Below are 23,128 nucleotides of genomic sequence, written 5' to 3' on the forward strand. Positions count from 1 at the left end.
AGGCTAAGATTTTTAAAAGAGGTTTTATTTATTTATTTAGTGGGGGTTTTTTAAAACAATTTTTCACCTCATTGAAACAAAACAGTAAACAAATACTATAATTAAGTGTCTTCATGAGGTAATACTATTAATAACTCTGATCATTTTCTTTTTTAATAATATATTTTTTCCCCAATTGCATGTAAAAAAAACATTTTAAATATTTGTGTGGAGGGGTGTTGTTTTGAGTTCCAAATTCTGTCCTTTCCTCTTTTCCCTTCCCTCTCCCTGAGATAGGAGGGAAAGAGAAAGAAAAAAGAAAAAGGAAGGAAGGAAGGAAGGAAGGAAGGAAGGAAGGAAGGAAGGAACGAAGGAACGAAGGGAGGAAGGAAAAATTGTATGTTTCTGTCTATTCAGATTCCATCAATTCCTTCTCTGGTGGTGGATAGCATTTTTCATCATGAGACCTTTGGAATTGTTTTGAATCATTGTATTGCTGAGAATAGCTAAGTCATTCACAAATGATCGTAGTACAATGTTGTTGTTACTGTGTACAGAGTTCTCCTAGTTCTGCTCACTCCCCTCTGCATTAGTTCATATAAATCTTTTGGATTATGAAGGAAAGGTCCTGAGATAGCATGAGAGGCCTGGACACCTGATAAGGGTAGCTTAAGGGGGCCCAGAAAAGAGAGGTGGGGTATTTCTTATTTTAATATATAAGATATTCCCTTATTTTGCCCTTTTGCCCTTCAGGACAGCCCTATATATTTTTAAAATATTTATTTTAATTAACAAAAATTTATTTTCTTACTTTTTTACCTCCTCCCATAGAAGAAAAGAAAAAAGAAAATACTGTTTACAAGTATCCATAGTTGAGCAAAACAAATTCCCAAATTTGTCAGGCAAAAAAAACATATGCCTCACTTAGCACACTGAGACCATCACTTCTCTGTCAGGGGTAGATAACATGATTCTTCGTTTGTCCTCTGTAATTGTGGTTGGTCATGTCATTGATCAGAGCTCTTTATCTTTCAGATTTGTTTCTCTTTATGAACTGTTCTCTTGAATCTTCTGATTTCACTCTATATCAGTTCATATGTCTTCCAGGTTCCTCTGAAACCAACCATCCCTTTCCCAGTAATATTCCATCACATTCATAGACCACCATTTGTTTGGACATTCCCCAATAGATGGGCACGCCCTTAGTTTCCACTTCTTTGTCACTGGAAAAGGAACTGCTATATAAAGCTTTTTGTACATATGAGTTTTTTTCCACTTTATTTAATTTCTTGGGAGTTTAAGCCTAATAGTGAGATTGCTGAATCAAAGCGTATGAATAGTTTAATAGTTTTGGGGGCATTAGATTCAAATTCCCATCAGACCAGTTCATAGCTCTACCAATGGGGCATTAATGTGCCTGTTTCCACAGAACTCCACCAACATTTGTCATTTTCCCTTTTTTGTTATCTTTGCCAACCTGATGGATATGAAGGAAAACTCACAGTTGTTTCAGTTTGCATTTCTCTAGTTATTAGCATCATGAAAAATGCTAAGATGTTAGCAGAAAACAGTTGCCTTAATTTCTTTTTTTTTTTCTTTTTGGAGGGAGGAAGGTAGGGCAATTGGGGTTAAGTGACTTGCCCAAGGTCACACAGCTAGTAAGTGTTAAGTGTCTGAGGTCGGATTTGAACTCAGGTCCTCCTGACTCCAGGGCTGGTGCTCTATTCACTGCACCACCTAGCCACCCCCAGCTGCCTTAATTTCAGCAAGCATTTATTTGGTGCTTACTGTGTATGACACACTTTATGAAGTACAAGAAAAGATAGAAATACAACTAAAACTTCACTTCTGCCTTCTGTAAGCTCACAGGCTAAAGAGTATAGTAGAAAGACTACTAGGCCATCAGACTGACCCCCTCTAGTCAGGGCCTGAGTTCCGTTTTGGCTCTGGTATCAATTACACAACCTTTTGTTGTTTGGCTGTTTCAGTCGTGTCCAACTCTCCATGACCCCATTTGGGGTTTTCTTGGCAAAGATACTGGAGGGGTTTGCCATTTCCTTCTCCAGCTCATTTTACAGATGAGGAAACTGAGGCAAACAGGATTAAGTGACTTGGCCAGGGTCACACAGCTAGTATCTAAAGCCAAATCTGAACTCAGGAAGGTGAGTCTTTGGGGCTTCAGTCCTTTATCCACTGTGCCACCTAGCCTTAGGGAAGGCATTTAACTGCTCAAAATTTCAGTTCCTTACCTATGAAATGGGAATTTCCAACTTACAGGTGTTTTGCCAACCCTAAGGGTATTATAGAAATGTGAGCATGATGGAAATGGTGATAATCCCAAGGGGGTAGCTTTGAAGCTGGACCTATAGGAATTGGAAGATTGTTGACAGAGATGGGGATGGGGTGGGTTGAGAATCAGGAATGATGTGAGCAAAGGCACAGACCTACCAGCTGTGTCCATAGACAGTTTGACTGATGAGTTGTTGGGGTTGGGGCATCAGCCCTTCTCTCTGAGCTCTGGTCTCAGAGGAGGTAAGTATGTAGTGCTGCCAAAACTTCTTTTTCCCATGGCCCTAGGCTCTGAGAAGAGTTCACTGACTGTTTCCTCCTACCCCCCAATGAGAGCCAGTTTGCCATCTGGCCTCCTGCACCTGATACCATACAGCTCTTTGGGCCTGACCTCCTCAGTCCTTTCTGTCCCCTCCCCACTACCATTTCCTGGGATGGATAAACTTGCTTTGAGGTCTAGACCTAGAAAGACATCACCATGACTCATCCCATGCTTGGAGTTTGAAAAGTGACTCAGGGCCACCCCAGAGAGAGAATGTTCATGACAGACACCATTTCTGAACAAGACCTTTGGTCTGGAGCTCATTGGATTTTTTTAGAGCTAGGATGGATTTGAAGGACCTTCAAATGCAATCCCTTCATATTAGGGAGAAAGAAACTGGGGATCACATAGGGAAAGTTATTTGACCGAGTTTATGTACAATTAACAGAGCTTGGGTCCTCTGACTCCAAATTCCATGTTCTTTCTACTATGCAAGAATTAACTTCAAATGGCTGAGATTCCAGCTTCTCTCAATATAATTTTGCCTTAAAAAATAGAATACTCACAGAAACAAGTATATGTGTGATCATAGAAGATGGAGTCTTAGACTGGAAGACAGTAGGCCTAGTTTCTAGTCCCAAATTCATCCTCAACTCACTGTGTAACCTTATTTCTCTTTTATTCATTTACTATACAGTGGAGATCACAATACCTGTCTTGCCTTCCTAACAGAGCCATCATATGTCTCAAATTAGAATCAAAATTACAAAGCACTATACAAATTATAGAGTCAACTAGTTGGCTCAGTGGATAGAGTACCAGGCCTAGAGAAAGGAAGTTTTGAGTTCAAATTTGACCTCAGACACTTATTAGCTGTGTGACCCTGGGCAAGTCACTTAACCTCTGTTTGCCTGAGTTTCCTCATCTGTAAAAATTGGGATTAACCTACCCCCCAGAGTTGTTATGAGGATCAAATAAGATAATATTTTAAAGTACTTAGCATAGTGACTGGTACATAGTAGGTACTAAATAAATGTTTGCTATTCATATTATTGCCATCAGAAATTACTGAAGAGCTCTCCTTTAGGAGCCATGACTTAGTGGTCAGTGTGGATTATACTGTGTTTCCCCGAAAATAAGCCCTCCCCTTACTGTGTAAGATTCCTCTAAAATAAGCCCTCCCCCGAAAATAAGCCCTATTGAGATTGCTACTGTAGTGAAGGTGATCCCCTGCGCTACACGCTACATTACGGTACTCTCTGTATGCACCGTCCCTCCCCCCCATGAAACACACACCGCGCTCCGAGCTGCATCTAATCAGAGCTGCAGCAGTGAGCGCGTCATCCTGTTCTTCCCCAGTGATTTGCTTATTGAATAAAGGTACATTTTTTTGTTCACATTTACCTGTTTATTAAAATTGCTGTCAATGTCCATTAAAATAAGCCCTCCCCTGAAAATAAGCCCTCTGGTGTTTTTCTGTCCAAAAAATTTAATAAGACAGTGTCTTATTATCGGGGAAACACGGTATAAGAAAATGGTAGAAGTCATGTCACTGCAAGTTGCTAAAATATGGCATGTACTGAATACCTAGCAAGACAATCTAGTAGCTAAAATTATATAGTGGAAGTGTGATATCTTTCATAAACCCTCCATATTGTAAATATAGACTTCAAAATAATCCTGAGAATTCCACAAATAAACTGTTGAAACTGACAACTTTCACAGACAAAATTGTTGCCCACAGTCACCCTGACATAGCATTGATCATAAACATTTAATAATGTTTTAAATTGATATTGCTATATCAAATTCTCATAACCTCCAAACTATGTGGAATATAAACTTTCAAAATACAGAGACTAGCAGAAGAAATCAAAATCACGCAGAAACAGGATGAAGTACATATTATTCCTGGCCTTTCCTGGTCTGTTATAAGAGTTGTCCCAGGAACATTTTCTGTTCTGAGCAGACCTTCCAACACTTTTATTCAGCTACAAAAAGTAATTATTTTATTGCCAGAGAACATTAAATGTAAAAGAATAGTAGCAGTGTAGTATAGTGACTTGGTCCAGGACTGTTTTGATCTAAACATTATTAAAAAAAGATGAGAAGAATGAAATTATCATTATCAACAACAACAATAATAAATTCATGACACAAAAAGAAAAGATTATGATGGTTGAGAGCTAATGTGGAACATAGGATATCAAAGTTGGAAGGGACCTTGTGGATCATCCAATTCAACACCCTCCATTTACAAATAGGGAAACTGAGGCCCAGGGAGGGGAAGTGATTTGCCCAAAGGCACCCAGAGAGTCAATGGAAAAGTCTTTCTCCCATCTCCAGCTGGTTGTACAATGAGGAATCAAAAAAGAATGTTTATTTTTATTGTAGCTTTTTTTTTTAAAGGCACAGCTGGTAAAGCCTTTGGGATGCAAAGGTTGCAAGCATTAAACCAATGTGTAATTGAGTCCAGAGCAATCTAATGGGTCCAAGGTGGATTGTTAATGAGAGAGAAGCAAAGTCTCGAGATAGAGGAGGCAGGATTGGGGCTCCCAGAAAGAGAGGGACACCCTCACAGACCCGTGACTGTTACCCTGAGACTCTGGAGGAGAATGGGACTGGAGGATTGATGGGAGATGGGTCAGTGAGCCACTGTCTCTGCCCCTAAATAACTCCTTGCCAACCACCTCCCCTAAGAGGCTCATTTCTTTTTTATGTGCTCTCACACACATCCCTTCACATGATCATTCTTCCCTCCTTCCCACCCCCCACAAAGCCTAGATGAGCTCAGCCACCCAGGGAATCTCCCCCCACCCTAATTTCTCAACTCCCTCTCATGCCAACAATGTCAAGAGGAAAGGATGTGGAGGAAGAATCCAACTTTGTGCGTCAGTGCGACGTGCTCCCCTTAGGATATGATCTGAGGGGGACTCCAAATAGGATTCTGTCTAAAAAATCTACCCAACTGCCTTTTACTCCACTATATATAATAGCTCCATTTCTTTGGGTTATGGAAACACTTCATTCTTCCAGATATCTGGAGGGATCACAGTGTGGTGAAAGAACTCTGAAGAGGAGGCCTGAGTTTGAGTTCTGCCCCTGCCATTGACCTGCTGTGTGAGTCACTGACACTTGCGGTGCCTCAGTTTCCAACTCTGTAAAATGAAAAGATTGGGCTAAGTCATTTATAAGATTCCTTCACATTCTAGCAATCTATATCCTTAGGTCCTTTCTACAGTTGGTATTCTATGTTCTAAGGTTTTTCCCCCTGTGATATTCTGTTTTATGTTAAAGGTCCCTTATAGTTTAAACAATTCTGTATTCTAAGGTTCTTTTCCTCATGGACATTCTCACATGTTTTTCATTCTCTTCCAACTCTGATATTCTGTGTTATATCATCTTTTCAAATTCTGACATTCTGAATGTACTTTTTAAGCTATAAAGTGTGATAGAAATGGAAGAGAGCTATTCTGAATCCTGTCCTTCCAGCTATACTATAAATGTATTCCTTATTTCTTCTTCAGCCCAAAGCACAGGGCTCAACCCTCAGCAGACATGCAGACAAGTGGTGATTCTATTGAAAGGTTTTTGTTGTTGTTAGGAGTGGATTTTTCTCCTCAGATCAGTCTGAACCCCATGAGAAAGTCCTTGGATAGGATGGGGACCAAACTTTAGCTTTGTGACCCTATGTAAGTCACTTAACCTCTGTAAAATGGGGATAATAATAGCACCTAACCTCCCAGGGTTTTTGTGAGGATAAAGCAAGATAATATTTGTAAATCACTGTAAGTCTTAAAGAGTTATATAAATGCTAGCTCTTATTCATATCAGATAGACTTTCAGTAATACAATGCCAACCACTTAGTTGCTTGGGAGGAGGGGGAGTTCAGTGTCGCCAGGCCAAAAGACCCGTCCCTAGCACTCCAAAATATTTCCCCCAAAACCTTGACATTGGGTAATTCACTATCAGGGCTGGAAGAGACCTTAGAATGCAGAATATATAATGTTAGCTTTGGAAGGTGATTGAACAGAATGATTAGAGATCATTCGATCCAACCTCCGTATTTTAAAGACAAGGATATTAGCTTTCAGAGAAAAAAAGGAGTTCAGAATTACATAGCAAGTCTGGGGCAGAGCCAAGAACAAATCCCAAGTCTCCACGCCTTTTTCAGGCTGGCTCCCTATCTCCCAGTTTCCTAATTCTCCCTCTGTGAGTGGCCAAGCTTTCTACCCAGCCTGCCTGTCTCCACTTCTATTTCCCCTCTCCCTCCTTTTCCTCCTCCTGCCTCCTTCTCTCTCTGACCCTTGGGATAGCTTTTGGCTGACTCTTCCTCTTTTTCTGAGGTCTTACTTCCTCCAGTGTTCCCTGGGTTTCTTCAGACTTCATTGGACCTAAGATTTTGAACCTTGTCTTTGACACCCTCTCACCTCTTTTTAATTACTTACCCCCAACTCCTCCCATTAGATCCTATTCTCAGGGAACTTTGGGTGTCCTGTCCCCAAAGTTTATTGATTGATTGAAAGAAACTTGCTCTTAGGTTTATATCAGCTATAGTGGAGCTGATAAGAGTAGAGGGTATGGTACTTCCCAGGATCATTTGTACTTTCCAAACAGTCTTGAAGACCCCCAAGGGAGGAAGCACTCACTGATGGTAGAATCTCAAACAATGAGATAATTTGGGGAAAGGGGCTTCTTCTTTGCTGTTCTTTTTTTTTTTTTTACCATTACTGTTATTACTTCTGACTTATATATTATGTTTTGAGTTTTAATTAGATTAGTTATCTTATTTGATCTTTACAACAGTCTCATGAGATTGGTAGGGCAGGGATTACCCTCCTCATTTTATAGAGAAAGAGTCAGAAACTCAAGAGAGGAAAGAATGTAACTCACCCATATCCTCACTACTAGTAAATGACGTATCAAGGGCTTGAATCCAGGATTTCTCATTGCCAGTCTTTTCACCATATGATGCAGCATTGTGACAAAATGTTCTATTTGCTTTTGGCATCAGTTGAATGGGGCTGGGCATGGGGGTGGGGGAAGGGAGGGAGAAGGTCATCTGCCTTCCTCTTCCCTTCTTGCCTCAACCCTATTTCTGATGGACAGGAGCTGATAGATAAGTGATGCTCTGGCCACCAACATGTGAACCTAGACTCAACATCACCCAAGTAGGACTTCCATTCAGAGTTCTAGAGTTGAAACCACTCGCTTCAGTTCTTAGAGCCTCAAGCCCCAATGTGATTGTATCACAAAGGTAACCAAGAAGGGAGGGAAGAGAATAACCATTTATATCATACCTACTATATATGCCAGGCAGGCAGCTAGGTGGCACAGTGGATAGAGTTCTGGGGCTAGAGTGAGGAAAACTCATCTTCCCGAGTTTAAATCCAACCTCGGACATTTACCAGCTGTGTGATCATGGCTAAATCACTTAACCCTGTTTGCCTTAGTGTCCTCATCTGTAAAAATGAGCTGGAGAAGGAAATGGCGAATCATTCCAGTATCTTTGCCAAGAAAACTGCAAGAGGTCATGAAGAGTTTGGACATGTCTGAAAAGTGACTAAACAACAACAAAAAACGTGCCACACACTACTTTAAACAGTTTTTACAAATATTATCTCATTTGATCCTCATGACAACTCTGTGAGGCAGGTGCTGTTTTTATCCCCATTTTACAGCTGAAGAAACTGAGGCAAACAGAGGTCAAATGATTTGCCCAGGATTACAAAGCTAATAAGTGTCTGAGGCTGGGATTTGATTTTAGGTCTTCCTGACTCCAGGCCCAGTGCCTCCAGGGAGATTGTTAAGGGCTTTAAGAGCCTCAGAGAGAAGTAGCCACCAAAGGCCACTGTGGCCTGCTCTTCCTGTGCATGTCCTAGTCATCAGCCAAGTTCAGGCTCAGTACTAGGTAATATCATCTACCACACTCAGAAACCAGGTAGTCTTTTGTTATTGCCTTCTGGGGCTAACTTTAGCTGGTTCCCAGAGTTCAAATTCATTGCACATGTCCCAGCCCTGTAATACAGCATTTGCTCTGAGCATTGAGATGCCGATGACTTCACTTGGTATCCAGGTAACATACTCCCCGCTACTGTACAGGAGCCCAGGAAAGGTAAGAAAGGCCAAATGGAAGAAACGTCTCAATGAGCGACTGACCCTTGAACCTTCTGTGCACGTGGCCTGTCCCAAGGAACAACTTACTCCTGTTACCAAGATCCTGTTATATTAAGCTATGTCACCTTTGACATTCAGGATGATTTGAACATAGCTCTTGGGACTACAGGCCTGGCCTCATGCTGGTATGAATTACAGCTCCCCTGGGAGACAGACTTCACTTTCCCTATGGCCATCTAGACAACTCATTCTACTCTCTTGGGAACTGGAATCACAAAAGGCAGAGCTGTCTATGGAGGCCTGAGCAGAGAACTGGTTCAGATCTCCAGATGCCTTTCTATTGCCTCACTAGGACCAACTCATCCAACCCCTTCATTTTACAGATAAGGAAACTGAGGCCCAGGGATATTAAACAAGATACCCAAAGTCACACAAGTAGTGAGCATCAGAGGTGGTATTTGACCCAGGCCTTTTGATTCTAGAGCCTCTAAAGTGCTATTATAAAATTCTATGAGTTACATATAATTCTAGGTTTCTAAGATTCACAGCCCAATGCCCTTAAGATAGACTAGACCATATTTCAAGGGCTCTTTAAATTGTACCAAGATAACTCCAAAGCTATGTGTGATGGTATTTAGAGGGTCAAATTAGTAATTTTTCTTTCAAAAGATGGTGTTGATTGGGAAACAGCACAAGTCGGGGGAGCTGAAGCGAATATCAGAGATTACAGAAAAGAGTCTCATGGGACCACAATCACATCTGTAGCCCTCAGAACACTCCGGGAGGTTGCAATCAGAGCTACAAGGCTCTTATTAAAAGCACACCTCACCATCGAGAAGCTGTCTGTGTGGGAGAACTTTCCAGCCTGCGTGAGAATAAAAACCATATTCTCTTGGCCTTTGAAAAAGTGATATTAAGAGAAGAGCCACCATTACTCAGAGTCTTCTCAGTCCAAAGGAGCAGGAAGGAGTGAGGGGAACTAAATAAGCATGAAGGGGAGAAAGATTTCCTAACAAATTTTACTGGTGCTGTGATTAAAAACAATATCGTGCCCTTAAAAAATGTAAAGTGATACTACAATGCACAAACACACGAGGGCACTCCAACCAACAAGAGTTCATTTCATGGCCTGTCAGAGCTGAAGGTAGAACACAGAACAAGAGATCTACGGGGATCTGAGAACATAAAATGTGGGAGCTGAAAGGGCCCTTAGAGTGTCAGAAGATTTGAAAAGAAAGGGATCTTAGGACATAGAATGTAGAGTACCAGAGCTGGAAGAAACATTAGAATGTTAGAACTGGAAGGGACCCCAGATAACATCTAGTCATACCATTCCTTTGAACAGATTTAGAAATTAGCTGAGGCTTAGCCCAGTGCCTAGCTCATAGTAGGGGCTTTAATAAATGCTTGCTGACTAGAGGAGTGAAATGATCTCAACATCACACAAAGTTTCGGGCAGGGAGATCTATATTAGGGAATAAGCATTTACTAAGTACTTACTATGGGCCAGGAACTGCGCCTAAACTCTTTATAATATTATCTCATTTGAGACTCATAACAATGGTGGAAGATAGAAGTGCTGTTAGTCTCATTTTACAGATGAAGAAACTGAGGCAGTGTCACACAGCTAGTAAGTGTCTGAGGCCAGATTGGAACTCAGCTCTTCCTGACTTTAGGCCCAATGTTCTAACCACAGTAACACTAACTGTCACTGATCTGTTAGTATTTAAGTCAACCTCTCACATGACAGATAAAATTATCTCTAGAGTAAAACAGAAGGCAAAAGGATTGTGTGATTATGTGATTGTCCCAAGTCTGTGCTTTCCCCTCCTTCAGTGACCCAGGGAAGCATTAAGGTTGGGAGGAAGATGGGGGTATGGTGGGAAGAGACCTGGACTGAAAGTCTGAGGGCCTAATTCTGGTTATTAACACACTGTGTGATCCTGAGCAGGTCTCTTCTCCACTCTGGACTTCAACTATCGATAAAATAAGGCAGTTAGACTAGGTCTTCTCCAAGGCCCCTTCCAACCCTGGCATTCTATGTTCTAAGGTCCCTTCTGGCTCTGACATTCTACGTTCTAAGGTCACTCCCAGTTCTGACATTTTATGTTTTAAAGTGCCTCTCAGCTCTGATATTCTATGTTCTAAGGCTATATGTATATAAATTATATACACATACATGTGTATATATACATATATGTTTATGTGTTTGTGTATGTGTATATGTATATTTTTTCCAGATCTGACCTTCAATGTTCTGTGCTTTAAGTAGGGTGTCTTCTATTTGTTACATTCTATGTTCTAAGAGTCCCTTTAGTTCTGACTTTCTATGAGTCTAGCAGTTTAAACAAAGGGAATCTGTGGTGAGAGAAGACATACAGCTAGCAGTGTCTTGGAGGCAAGTGGAGGCAGAGAAACACATAGTACCTGCCTCGATTACCCTTTTGAGAATTCTGGACCTATGGCCAAGTAGTTACTATCTGAAAAAAATGTGCATCACATAAGATTTACCTGGAAAAGCATTTGGTCAACTCTAACAGGGTCACATAAGATCAAAGCCTTTTGCTAACTGTAGAGGACCATGATAAATGAATTGGAATTATGATGTTGATAGTTATTTCCTTCGGGTTATACTTTAGTATAGCATAGGCTTCTTTACCTGCTGAACTCAAACTCTCTGTCTCTGTCTCTCTTTCACTACTTACTTGTTTGACAAGTGTTATGGGTAAAGGATAGAAATGAGGATACCTCAAAGTTAATTTGCAACTGTCCTCTCAGACAAGAGCCAAGATGGTTTTGTCTAAACGCAGACTTTATAATCAATGACGGCTCTTCCTAATATGACCAATTCAGACTCCCAACTTTCTTCCTACTGCTCAAGGTAAACACAGGGATCTCTTCTTCCTAGCAACCATGGTTGTTGTCCTTCATAGTCAAAGACAACCAAAATAACATCTCTTTGTTGGCGTCAAGGTAGAATGTGTCTAACCATGACTGATCAGACCAATATGAGCTTGGAAAGCTTTACCACAGGTCGGGCACAAATAGTCTTCAGGAACATTTGGAGTGGAGATGTCTTGAAATCTGTACGCCTCACATTACTTTTCAGCTACTACGATTCTGCCTTGCTGACAGAGTACAGCGCCTTCTTTGATGTAGACGTGGAACAATATTCTAGTCACGGCTCTCTGGATCCAGGCCTGAATGGGGACTTTCTGAGGGAGACACACTAAGGCAGGGCACTCCAACACTGTGGGTCCCACAATACGAGCACTTTCTCATTTACAGAGCATAACAAGGTTTCTTGTCAAAAATAACTGGCTAAAGCTAAGGCTTGGTCATATCAGATCGCCAGCATCGAAGCATGGCTATTGCTGGTGCTTGTAGGCTACTGCCTTGATGGGCCAAGGAAAAGTGCCCTGTGTCATTAGTGTTACTGTGTTCCTTTTTCTCCATTTCCATGGAGTTGTGCTCTTCTGGTCTGTGGATATTTTGATAAAAGGTACTTCTGTAACTCAGTATCCTTGCAAGGCAGGGGAAGGGGGGAGGACATGGCTTTTACTGAGCACACATGTTGCTATTAAGTCTGGATGTCTCTGATTCTCTTTTATCTCACCCACACCTTGGTTCTTGCTACAGTAGGGGTCGGGCTGAAGGAGAATTGCACCGGCTGTTTGATCTGCTCAGAGGAGAATGGCTGTTCCACCTGCCAGCCACGACTTTTCCTCCATATCCGCCGAGATGGCATCCGCCAGTACGGGAAGTGTGTACATGACTGTCCTCACGGCTACTTTGGTGTGCGTGGCCACGAGGTCAACAGGTGCAAAAGTACGTGGGGCTTGTGACCAAGAACATCTATTCTGTATCACACTTCTTCCCCCAGCCCAGATCCCAGAAGGATTTTTTTCTTCCTTCTTTCCATGACCTTGTTTACAAGAGTGAGTAGGTAGCAAATTGATCTGGGAATTCAAAGATGGGGATTTGGTCCCAGGCTCACTTTGTGACCTTAGTAAAGTCACTCACCTGTTCTCTCTGGGCCTAAACTCAAATAAGGGCATCATCTTCACCTCAAGCTTCAGCTCATAGGGAATGGAGGTGTCAGTGCAGCATGTAGGACAAAGCTATGCTGGGTTTTCGAGTCCAAATTCACCTCCCACCATGTGGTCTTAGGAAAGTCCTTTTCTTTGTCTTGGACTGAGGTTCTCCTATAAAATGAGGCAGTTGGATTAGAGGATTCCTAAGGTTCCTTTCTGCTTGACAGTCTTTGACCTAGAAGTAATAATGAAGTGTAGACAACAAAGACACTTTAGAGTTACACAACCCTGGGCAAATTGTAGGATTATAGATTCAGAGCCTTGAGGAACCTTAGATGTCATTGAGTCTGATGGCCTAATTTGAGAGAACTGAGACCCAAGATCACAGAGCTAATCACTTAACTGTCAGCCTCAATATTGACAATGTTGGGGGAGGCTAGGTGGTGCAGTGAATAGAGCACCCGCCCTGGAGTCAGGAGGACCTGAGTTCAAATCCGGCCTCAGACACTTAACACAAAAACTAGCCATGTGACCCTGGGCAAGTCACTTAACCCCAATTGCCTTCCCCCAACCAAAAAAGAAAAAAAAATATCGACAATGTTGCTGTGAGACTCAGAAAAGATAACATATGTAAAAAGCACTGTAGACCTCACAGTGATATATAAAAGTTAATTATTGTTCTTTAATTCCATGATAAGGATCATTTAGGACCCATACTCTTGTGTTTTGCCGACCTTCCCAAAGATCTCCGCTGAGGAGTATGCCCCTCCTTGACTCCTGATGGCTCCTGGGTGGGGGTGAGGGGACATTCACCCTGCTGCCCCTCATGGCAGAAGCTGTTGCTGTGTTACAGAATGTGGGTCCACCTGTGAGAGCTGTTTCAGCCAAGATTTCTGTATTCGGTGCAAAAGGAGGTTTTATTTGCACAAGGGGAAGTGTGCTCCCACCTGCCCACCAGGCACCATTGCCCAGCAGAGCACGTGGGAATGCCAAGGTAAGCCAGAAACCACAGGCCACTGCCTCAACCTCCCCTACCCTACTCAATTTTTTCTTTATGACCTAGGACCAAGACTCTGCTCTACCACCTAATTCTATGGCCATCTCAGACAAATCACTTTTTTTCCTGAGACTCAGTTTCCTTCTCTATGAATAAGGGGAAAAAATCACAATTGTACACTCTTCTTTCCAGCACTGTTGTGACAATCCAATGGGAAAATGGGAGGAAAAGTATTTTGAACTTAAAGAATAATGATTAATTCTTAAGTGTAGAGATTATAATTACTGTGATCATTAATAATGATTATGAACTATCAATTGGAGGAACTAGGAGCTAGTTTACCCTGGATTTGGGGAACATGATAACAAGCTTCAAGTCTGAATGACTGTCAAATGGAGAATGGATCTCTCTGCTTAGACTCACTCATAAGGCATAAGTAGAAGAAATGGGTAGAAATTGAGGAGATGAATTCAGGCCTGACATTAGGAAGAACCATTGTAGATGCCCCAAAGTACAATTAGTTGCCTGGAGAGGTGATGGGCTTTTGCTCCTTGGCAGGGAAAACTTGCAAGAAGAGGGCAGATGACCACTTGTGTTTGTCTTAGTGGGAATTCCTTTCATATATGGGCTGGACCACATGACCACTAAAGTCCCTTCCAAGAATCAAATTCTGGGATAAATGATGGGAGAATATGACCACCACCCCCGCTCCCTCCCTGTCCTTGCTTCAACTCAACATCATGTAATGGAAAAAGCATCAGACTCAGAATCGAGAGGGATAGAAACTAGACTTGTAATTTCACTGGTATAGAGAACTTCCAGGTGAGGAAATTCACTCTGTAAGTTGGCACCTTCTCCACAATTTGACATCTTAGAGAGGATCTAGTCCTAGAGCACTGAAGAGTTAAATGACTTTCCCTTATGGCACACAGCCATTACATGTCAAAGGTGGGATCTGAATAATAGCTAACATTTACATAACACCTTTTATATGCCAAACATTGTGCTAACTTTACAATTACTATCTCATTTGATCATCACAATCACCCTGGAAGGAAGGTACTATTATTAATCCCCATTTTATAGATGAGGAAACTGAGGCAAACAGAGATTAAGTGACTTGCCCAGGGTCACACAGCTAGTAAGGACTGAGACTGGATTTGAACTCAGGTCTCCCTGACTCCAAGCCCAACATTGCAGATCTTCCTGGCTTTGATACTTGTTCTCTGTCTACTAAACAAAGCAACCACTAAACAGTTCTCAGACTTACTGTGTTTCCCCGATAATAAAACTCTGTCTTATTATTTTTTTTGGACAGAAAAACACCAGAGGGCTTATTTTCAGGGGAGTGCTTATTTTAATGAACATTGACAGGAATTTTAATAAACAGGTAAATGTGAACAAAAAAATGTACCTTTATTCAATAAGCAAATCACTGGGGAAGAAAAGGATGACGCGCTCACTGCTGCAGCTCTGATTGGATGCAGCTTGGAGCGCGGCGTGCGTTTCACGGGGGAGGGGGGATGGTGCATACAGAGGGTACCGTAATGTAGCGTGTAGCGCAGGGGATCACCTTCACTACAGTAGCAATCTCAATAGGGCTTATTTTCGGGGGAGGGCTTATCTTAGAGGAATCCTACACAGTAAGGGGAGGGCTTATTTTCGGGATAGGTCTTATTATCGGGGAAACACGGTATTAGTTGTGTGACTCAAGTCACTTAAACTTCTGTTGGCTTCAGTTTTTCCATCTATAAAGCGGGCACAATACTATATAGCCCACCTCACAGAACACTGGGGCTGGAATAGTAGTCCAGTGGAAAGAGGGCTGACTTTAGAGTTAGCCTGATTTTGAATTCTGGGTCTGATTTATTGCCTCATGTGACTTCAGACAATTCATTTCACCTCTGTAGGGCTCAGCTTTCTCATTTGTAAAATCAAAGGATTGCACTAACTGGTCTCTAAAGTATATTCTGGTTTTTAAATCTTTGATCTTAAGTCTTTCTTTGGAAATGTGAATTATCGGTTACTTTATTACTCTATTCCTCTCTTTCTCTTTCCTTCTGACCCCTACCCCCACTCCACTCCATGTAGAGGAATGTGAATTTGGACCCTGGAGTATCTGGAGTCCCTGCAGCCAGGATGGGAAAACCTGTGGGTCAGCGTGGGGCCTGGAGACTCGAGTTCGTGAGGTCAGCCGAGGCAGTCGAGAGGAGGGAGTGGCAGCCTGCCAAGCCGTATCTGAGTCAAGAAATTGTTCCATCAGGAGGCACTGCCCTGGAGGTGAGGACCCAAGTGGGCCCATAACAAGCCAGGTTGCTGGGGGGCTGAGACAGCCTTACAATCAGAAACTATTAAGATAGATTTTAGAATAGAGATTGTCAGAGCTAGAAAGGGCCCTACAGACCATCTTGTTCACTCCCTTGTGTTATAGGCAAGGCATCTGAGGCCCAGAGAAAGGAAGTCACAGAGCCAATAATGACACAGCAAGGACCAGAATCCAGCTCTCCTGACTCCTTGCACTAAGAGCTGCCCTAACCATGATTCCAAGCTCCCTTTCTTGACACAGAATCACAATTGGGCTACATGTACCCCACTATAGCCTCAAATTAGGTAATTATCTGTGTGAATGGTCTACAGGAACCTTGGTTCTTATCTTAGGTAAGAAGGTGGGGGTGGCTGACATGAAGGAAAAGCCTGACCTAGTGATGAGTGATAGAAGACAGGAAAAGTGGACGTCACTCTTATACCTGATTGGCTCAGTTGGGATAGTTCTAATAAATATCCTCTTTTACTGACAAGAGGAAAAACTGTAGGAGTTTTAGCCAGGAAACATATTTAAAAGGATTGATGTCCTTGGTAAAGGCATTTAAAAGACTTAGGACATTGTTGGACTGTAGGAATCTCCCAAAAAGTCATACCTTGTAGAGTCAAAGTATAATGGGGTTTAGGTTATCCCTGATACCTGTGTTAAAATGGAACCCCCTGAGCAAGAAAGAGGTGACCAGCTTTATTGTAACACATGCTGAAAGGCTCTGGAAGAAAGGGAGCAATCTTTATTAGGCGCTTACTATGTGCCAAACACTGTGCTAAGTGACTTATGGATTAATCCCCACAACAATCCTGGAAGGTAGGCGCTATTATTATCCCCATTTTATACAGGTATAGAAAACTAAGGCACACAGAGATTGTGCCACTTAGCCAGGGTCACACCGGCAGTGTCTGCAGGAGGCTAGATCTGAGCTCAGCTCTTCCTGGCCCCAGGCCCAGTGCTCTATCCATTACAACACTCAGCTGCTTAGGTCCTGGATATTGCTTGTTGTTACTGATCTTTCACTTTTGAAGACCACCAATGACATTATGGGTGATGTCTTGCCTTATAAAATCCAATTTAAGCGAGGCAGAATTGCACCAAGTCAGTAGCCTCGCTCTCTCTCCCAGGGTCACCAACGTATAGTAACAGGACAAAAGTCAAGATGATTGGCATTTGTCCTGGGTGCAGTGGATGACCTTGGCTTCTTTGATGCCTGACCAAATTCTAAACACTCCCCAGCACCTGCTTAATCTGTCTTCATTGCCGTTGGCATACATTGTTCTTATCTGCCCATTCCACTGGAGGAGTCTTCACATGCTCGGGGTAGACACTGCCCTAACTCATGGGTTTGAGGCCAGTCAGTTACCATCAACTTGGTTTAGCCTGTCTGCCAAGACAATTTTACTGGGGTGTGGCTACTGTTCATACTACAGCTTCTTGGAGCCATAGGTGAGAGTTGGGTGAAAGTGGACACCACAGGTGAGTGAGCATCCCTGAAAAGGTCTCAGCAGCCCTCACACCAGAGATGATAGTCCTTCTTGAACACCCTCTATACCCCATACTGCTTATGGGTCAATGGAAGAAGGTCCCAAGTCCTGTCAAACATTTTGACTACTTCAGTCACTTCTGGTGATTGACATGGCCACAAATGAAGGATTATAGAAAGCACTGCTAAAAATTATAGTCTTGACCAAGAAATGGAGGGGAGCAGGTGGTGTTTTCCTCACTGCTGCAGATCGAAGGCAACGACTTCAGAAGAAAAACAAATTTGTTTTGGGTAGTAGAAATGGTGTCTGAGAATAAGGTTTAAATTTCTGGGCCATACTTTAAAATATAGACATGATAAGCTCTTGGTCAGGAATATAGTATGTTTTACTCTCACCTGTAGCTCCAAGAAGCTGTAGCATGTGCAGTGGTCACCGTATCCCCCATTCCGGCAAAACTGTCTAGGCAGATGGGCTAAAACAGACTGAGGGTAGTCAACAGGCCTCAAAACTACCAGTGAGTTAGAATGAACAACGACAGTATAAAGGCAAGTTAAAAAAAAGTGTGACTGGAATTTTACCAACCAAATCAGGCCAGGTGATCAAAAGAGCTTGGAGCTAAAAAGAGACTAGATAGAAATAAATAAGAATGAGTAATGGGAGTCAAGGTCTTGGAAAGAGAGACACAGACCCGACCAGGTAAACCCACTGTTGAATGAATAGACTGATGGGTACTCACCAGCTCCTCTCATCTGTGGTAAAATCACAAGTGTGGTGTCCTACCCCTCAAAAAACAAACACCAAAGGTGGGTGAGGGGAAGTGAGAGTTGGGGGGCTGGTCCTCTTAGCTCTAAGTTATTGTTCCTTCCCAGAATTTCTAGAGCCACTCTCTTTGACATTTCCTAGATACTCATGTGAACTGATAGCAATGAGACAGTCAGTACAGTGATTAAAGGATACTGGGACAACTATTCACCAAGCTGACCATAACCTTAGAGGGCTGCCATCTTCCTGGAACTTCCCCAAACTTGAAGACTATTTATTTCTGGAGATTTATGTAATCACACGTGTTATCACCAGAGGGAATATAGAAAGCATTGCTAATGAATATTAGGTTTTGGACATGAAACTGAAGACCTTAAGACTGGAGTTCTGAATCTGGAGTCCTTCGATGCTCAAAGGATATGTGGTTAAAAAATTTGGGGGGAGGGAGGGTGGCTATGAACTTGGATAGGAAAAAATTTGCATCTTCATTTTAATATTCATTTAATATTTTAATGTTTCTTTAGTAATTCTATATATTTTCCTTTATGCATTACCTTAAGAAGGGGTCCATCAGACAGTCAAAGAAATCCCTGACACAAAAAGGGTTAAGAATCCCTACTTTAAGAGCATTGTTGGTGTTTTCCTTACTGCTGCTAATTGAAGGCAAAGCCCTTCAAGCTATGAAATGAGTTCAAAGAGCAGTGAAATGGGAGCCAGACTTGGGTTTGAATTCTGACTCTGTTACTCACGAGTTGTGTGACCTTAGCAAAACGCCAAGGCTTCCTCTCTGGGTCTCAGTCTCTTCATCTGTAAAAAGAGGAGGCTGGACCAAATGATCTCTGAAGCCCCTTCTCATCCTGGATCCAATGAACCTCTAGGAGACTTCTTATCTTCCTGAAAGAGAAAATACAAGCCTCCCTGCCTTCCCTGTACCCCCTGCCCCCACCCCAGCCTTATCATTGCTCACAGAAACTCCTCGTGGGCATACATGTTTCTGAATGTGAACCTGCATGTGTGTAACATGCATGCTGTATATATAATTTGTGAATTACAGCTATTATTGTTGCTTGGTGTCTAACTCCCCTCCTAGACTGTAAGCTTCATGAAGGTAGAAATCAAGTCTTATCTAAATTACATATTTCTCCCAGCTGGGAGCAAAGGGCTCCTGTAAAGGCTTAATCAGTGTTTGTGGTTGTTGCAGTATGTCTATATGTTTCATTCGATTTCAATTCAACATTGATTAAATGACTACTATGTAGAGAAAGCTAGGTGTTGCAGTAGATAGAGAGCTGAGTCTGGTGTCAGGGAGACCTGAGTTCAAATTCACTCTCAGACATTTAATAGCTGAGTGACCCTGGATAAATCACTTAACCTTTATCTGCCTCTTTTTCCTCAACTGTAAAAAGAGAAAAGTAATAAATAACACCTATTTTCTGCAACTGTTGTGAGGATCGAATGAGATAAGGTTTGTAAAACATTTAGCACAATGCCTGAAACAGAGTAGGCACTTCATAAATGCTTGCTTCCTTCATTCCTTCCTTCCCTCCATTCCTTCTTCCTACCCCTTCTTTCCTGCTTTTCCTCCTTCCTTCCCTCCATCCCTTCCTTCCTTCCTTCCTTCCTTCCTTCCTTCCTTCCTTCCTTCCTTCCTTCCTTCCTTCCTTCCTTTCCTACCTTACTTCTTCCTACTCCTTCCTTCTTTCCCTCCTTCCCTTCCTCCCATCATTTTTCCCTCCTTCCCTCCCTCCCTTCTTTCCTTCCTTCCTTCCCTGGCTCATCAAACAAAAATGAATGAGACATGAGCCTTGCCCACAAGGTACTCATAATCTATTTGAAGGGATATACTATAGACACAAATAATAACAGTAATAATTTCTTATTTTTGTTCAGTCATTTCAAATTCTTCATGACCCCATTTGGGGTTTTCTTGGCAAAGGTATTGAAGTGGTTTGCCATTTCCCTCTCCAGCTCATTTTATGGGTAAGAAAACTGAGGCAAACAGGGTTTAGTGACTTGCCTAGAGTCACACAGCTAGGACATGTTTGAGGCTGTATTTGAACTCAGGTCTTCCTGACTTCAGGCCTAGCACCCTATCTACTGTGCCACCTCGATGCCTTAATAATTCACTATCATGAATTAGTAATAGTTCTACAGTAGTTTAAGGTTTATAAATTGTTTTACTCACAGCAACCCTGGGAGTTTAGTAGTACATGGCTCATTGTGTGGGTGAGCGTATCTGTATCCATGTGTGTGCATGTGAGCACATGTATGGAGGACACATCAAATAACTTCCCTCTGACTGTGGTTCAGAATAGCAACACCTGAAGACAATCTGTCCTACAGAGTGATGAGAACCACTGGAAGTTTGACCTAACCAGAAACATGGAGGCAGCTGGCGCCAATTAGGGGAAACTTTTCTCCCCTCACCATAGCTCCTCCTCCCCCCTGCTCTGTCCTTAAGACAGAATGTGAGCAAAGGAGGAAGAATGCAGAACTCCCCACTAGACAGTCAGTGGGGGGGGGGGGGGGATGTGAGTGTGCCCATGCTTGTGCTGTGTGTGTGCAGATGTGACCTGAGGAAGCAGCAGAGGCTGATTCCCTTGCACATCCCAGACAGGGACAAACCTCCAACTCACCGACTTTCCTGGCTCCAAAGCTTGTAGTGGCTGGAGATTAGGAAGGGAAGGACACAGTAAATTACACTGGAAAGAGAACTGTCTTTGGGATCAGACCTGTATTTGAATCCTGACTATGCCACACACTTGCTGTGATGCCCTGGGCAAGTCATTTAACTTGTCTGTTAGGCCTGTTTCCCTACCTGTAAAAAGGGGGTGGAGGGGCATGTTGAACTAGGTCTTCTAGCTCCAAACTCTTTATACCCAATTCAGACTCAGAGGAAGCCCCCAAAGAGATTCAGTGACTCTGGCCTGTTTCCCTCTCCCTTTTTCCTATTAGCCAGCTTGTAAAACCTAGTTGGATGTAAGGGAATCAGCCTGGGGAGCTGGGAGTACTGGCCCCATCAACAAATCTTTGTCAAGAGCTTACTGAATGCAGAAACCCATCCTAGATTCTGGGAGAGATAAAAGGTTTAGTTAAGATGCAATCCTTGACCTCAGAGTGCTCAGAGGACACGAGGGAGATAAAATACAGACAACTAGGTCAGAAAAATAAAGTGCCCACCCTAAAATGTCCCCCTTGCCAGCCACAGTGACCAGAATTCCACCCTTCCAAGACTGACATCTTTTGAATTAAGTCATTGTCCCCTGTAGAAATCAAATGAGACATTGTCTCTCAAGCACTTCATAAACCATAAGGGACCATACCAAAGAAATTACGGTTCTTACCCTTCTCTGATATTTCCCTGTGGCTTGAAGATGGCCTTGAGTTCTCAAAGGCTTTGTAAATGTCAGTGGAACCGAAGCTATGATAGGTCCTACTAAACTGGAAAAGATTCCAGTATGATCCCAGATTCAGATAGTATCTTCTGTCCAAGGACCCTCCCAACTAAGGATTAGTAAGGATAACTAAGGGTCCAGTGTGAATTCTTTGATGATAATGATTAACCAGTGATAGGATCTTTAAGATCTAAAGTCCTTCTCTGACACCAACACCTTACTGGGCCTATATTAATTAGACTCATCTGGGAAAGGCTTAGAGAGCAGCTTTGAAGGGATGAATGAATGAATAAGCATGCATTAAGAATTTAGTATGTATGTGCCAGGCTAAGTGCTAAGTATCAGGAATTACAAATACAAGGAAGAAACAGTTCTGACCTCCAAGGTGCTTACATTCTAATAGGGAAAGACAGCACATCTAGGGGAGGAGAGGTTTTGAAAGGTTAATTGGAGTGAATGGTGATTGGAATCATAGTGAAGTGGATTGACATGTGCTTTCTGGGAAACAATAATGTTGAATTAATTGCTGTTCTCAAAGGTAGAGTTGGAAAATGGAGGTGGGGGGGTGGGGAAGAGGAGGAATATGAATCCTGCATCCAACAGCATGGATTAGAGATGACAGGCAAGTGGCATGGTGGGCCTGAGACAGGGCAAGGCAAGGTGGAACTCCCCAGTCAGAGCCCAGGGTCAGAGGGATGGGACCTTCTGGACAGAAGTGGAGTCTGGATCTCAGGTGGCATGGCTTGGAGATATTTAGGTTTGGATGAGGGGTGACATACTTCCTCTGGGGAAATCCTCTGCCTAAGGAGGTAAAGTAAGGGATAGGAATAGAAGTTGAGATGAGAATTCTAATCCTGATTCTGACATGAACTTGCACTGTGACCTTGAGCAAATCCTTCCATTTTCCTGTGCCTCAGTTTCCTTTCCTATGAATAATACCTGTGTTACCTCACAGGGCTGGTGTGAGCATAGTCATTTTGCCTTATAGAAATGGGAATCGCTATCAGGATTTAAAGATAGAAGAAGATTTGAGAGGGTGTTAGTCTGATTGTCTTATTTTATAGAAGGCTCTGATGCTCAGAGGGGTTAAATGTCTTATCTAAGGCCACACGTGAGCTACTTCTTTTCCTTTTGTTGAAAGCCTCAGTTCAAATCACAGAGGAAGGGGCCTTAAAAATAAGATGTCAGAATAGAAAGGAGAGGGCTCTCAATTCAGATCATTCATCACAGGGATGAGAGGTGAAAGGCGCATTAGAGGTAATCTAGTCCCACCTCATCATTTTCTAGGTAAGGAAACTGAGGCTGAGGAGCTCAATGCCCTCTCCAAAGTCACAGAGCTAATTTGTTAGCCTAGCAGTTAAACCCAGGTCCTCTGAAAGTGCTGTTTCTACTGGGTGGTAGCTAGGAGGCACAGCGGAGAGAGCCCTGGGCCTGGACTTAGAAGACCTGAGTTTAAATACTGCCTCAGACCCTCATTGGCTGTGTGACCCGAGG

At 42.6% G+C, this 23,128-nt stretch overlaps 1 protein-coding gene across 1 annotated transcript in view; it reads left to right on the forward strand.

The window, feature by feature from the left end:
* Positions 1-23,128, forward strand: part of RSPO4 (R-spondin 4) — a 39,551-nt gene that overhangs the window by 14,372 nt on the left and 2,051 nt on the right. The window contains exons 2-4 of the mRNA XM_069073976.1: positions 12,288-12,476; positions 13,536-13,676; positions 15,771-15,959. Of these exons, the coding sequence (XP_068930077.1) occupies positions 12,288-12,476; positions 13,536-13,676; positions 15,771-15,959 (519 nt within the window). The remainder of the gene's footprint in view (positions 1-12,287; positions 12,477-13,535; positions 13,677-15,770; positions 15,960-23,128) is intronic.

Source organism: Petaurus breviceps, unplaced genomic scaffold (genome assembly GCF_028583685.1).
Source record: "Petaurus breviceps papuanus isolate PSGF00001 unplaced genomic scaffold, PetGlider_PUasm1.0 90879, whole genome shotgun sequence".
NCBI lineage: Eukaryota > Metazoa > Chordata > Mammalia > Diprotodontia > Petauridae > Petaurus > Petaurus breviceps.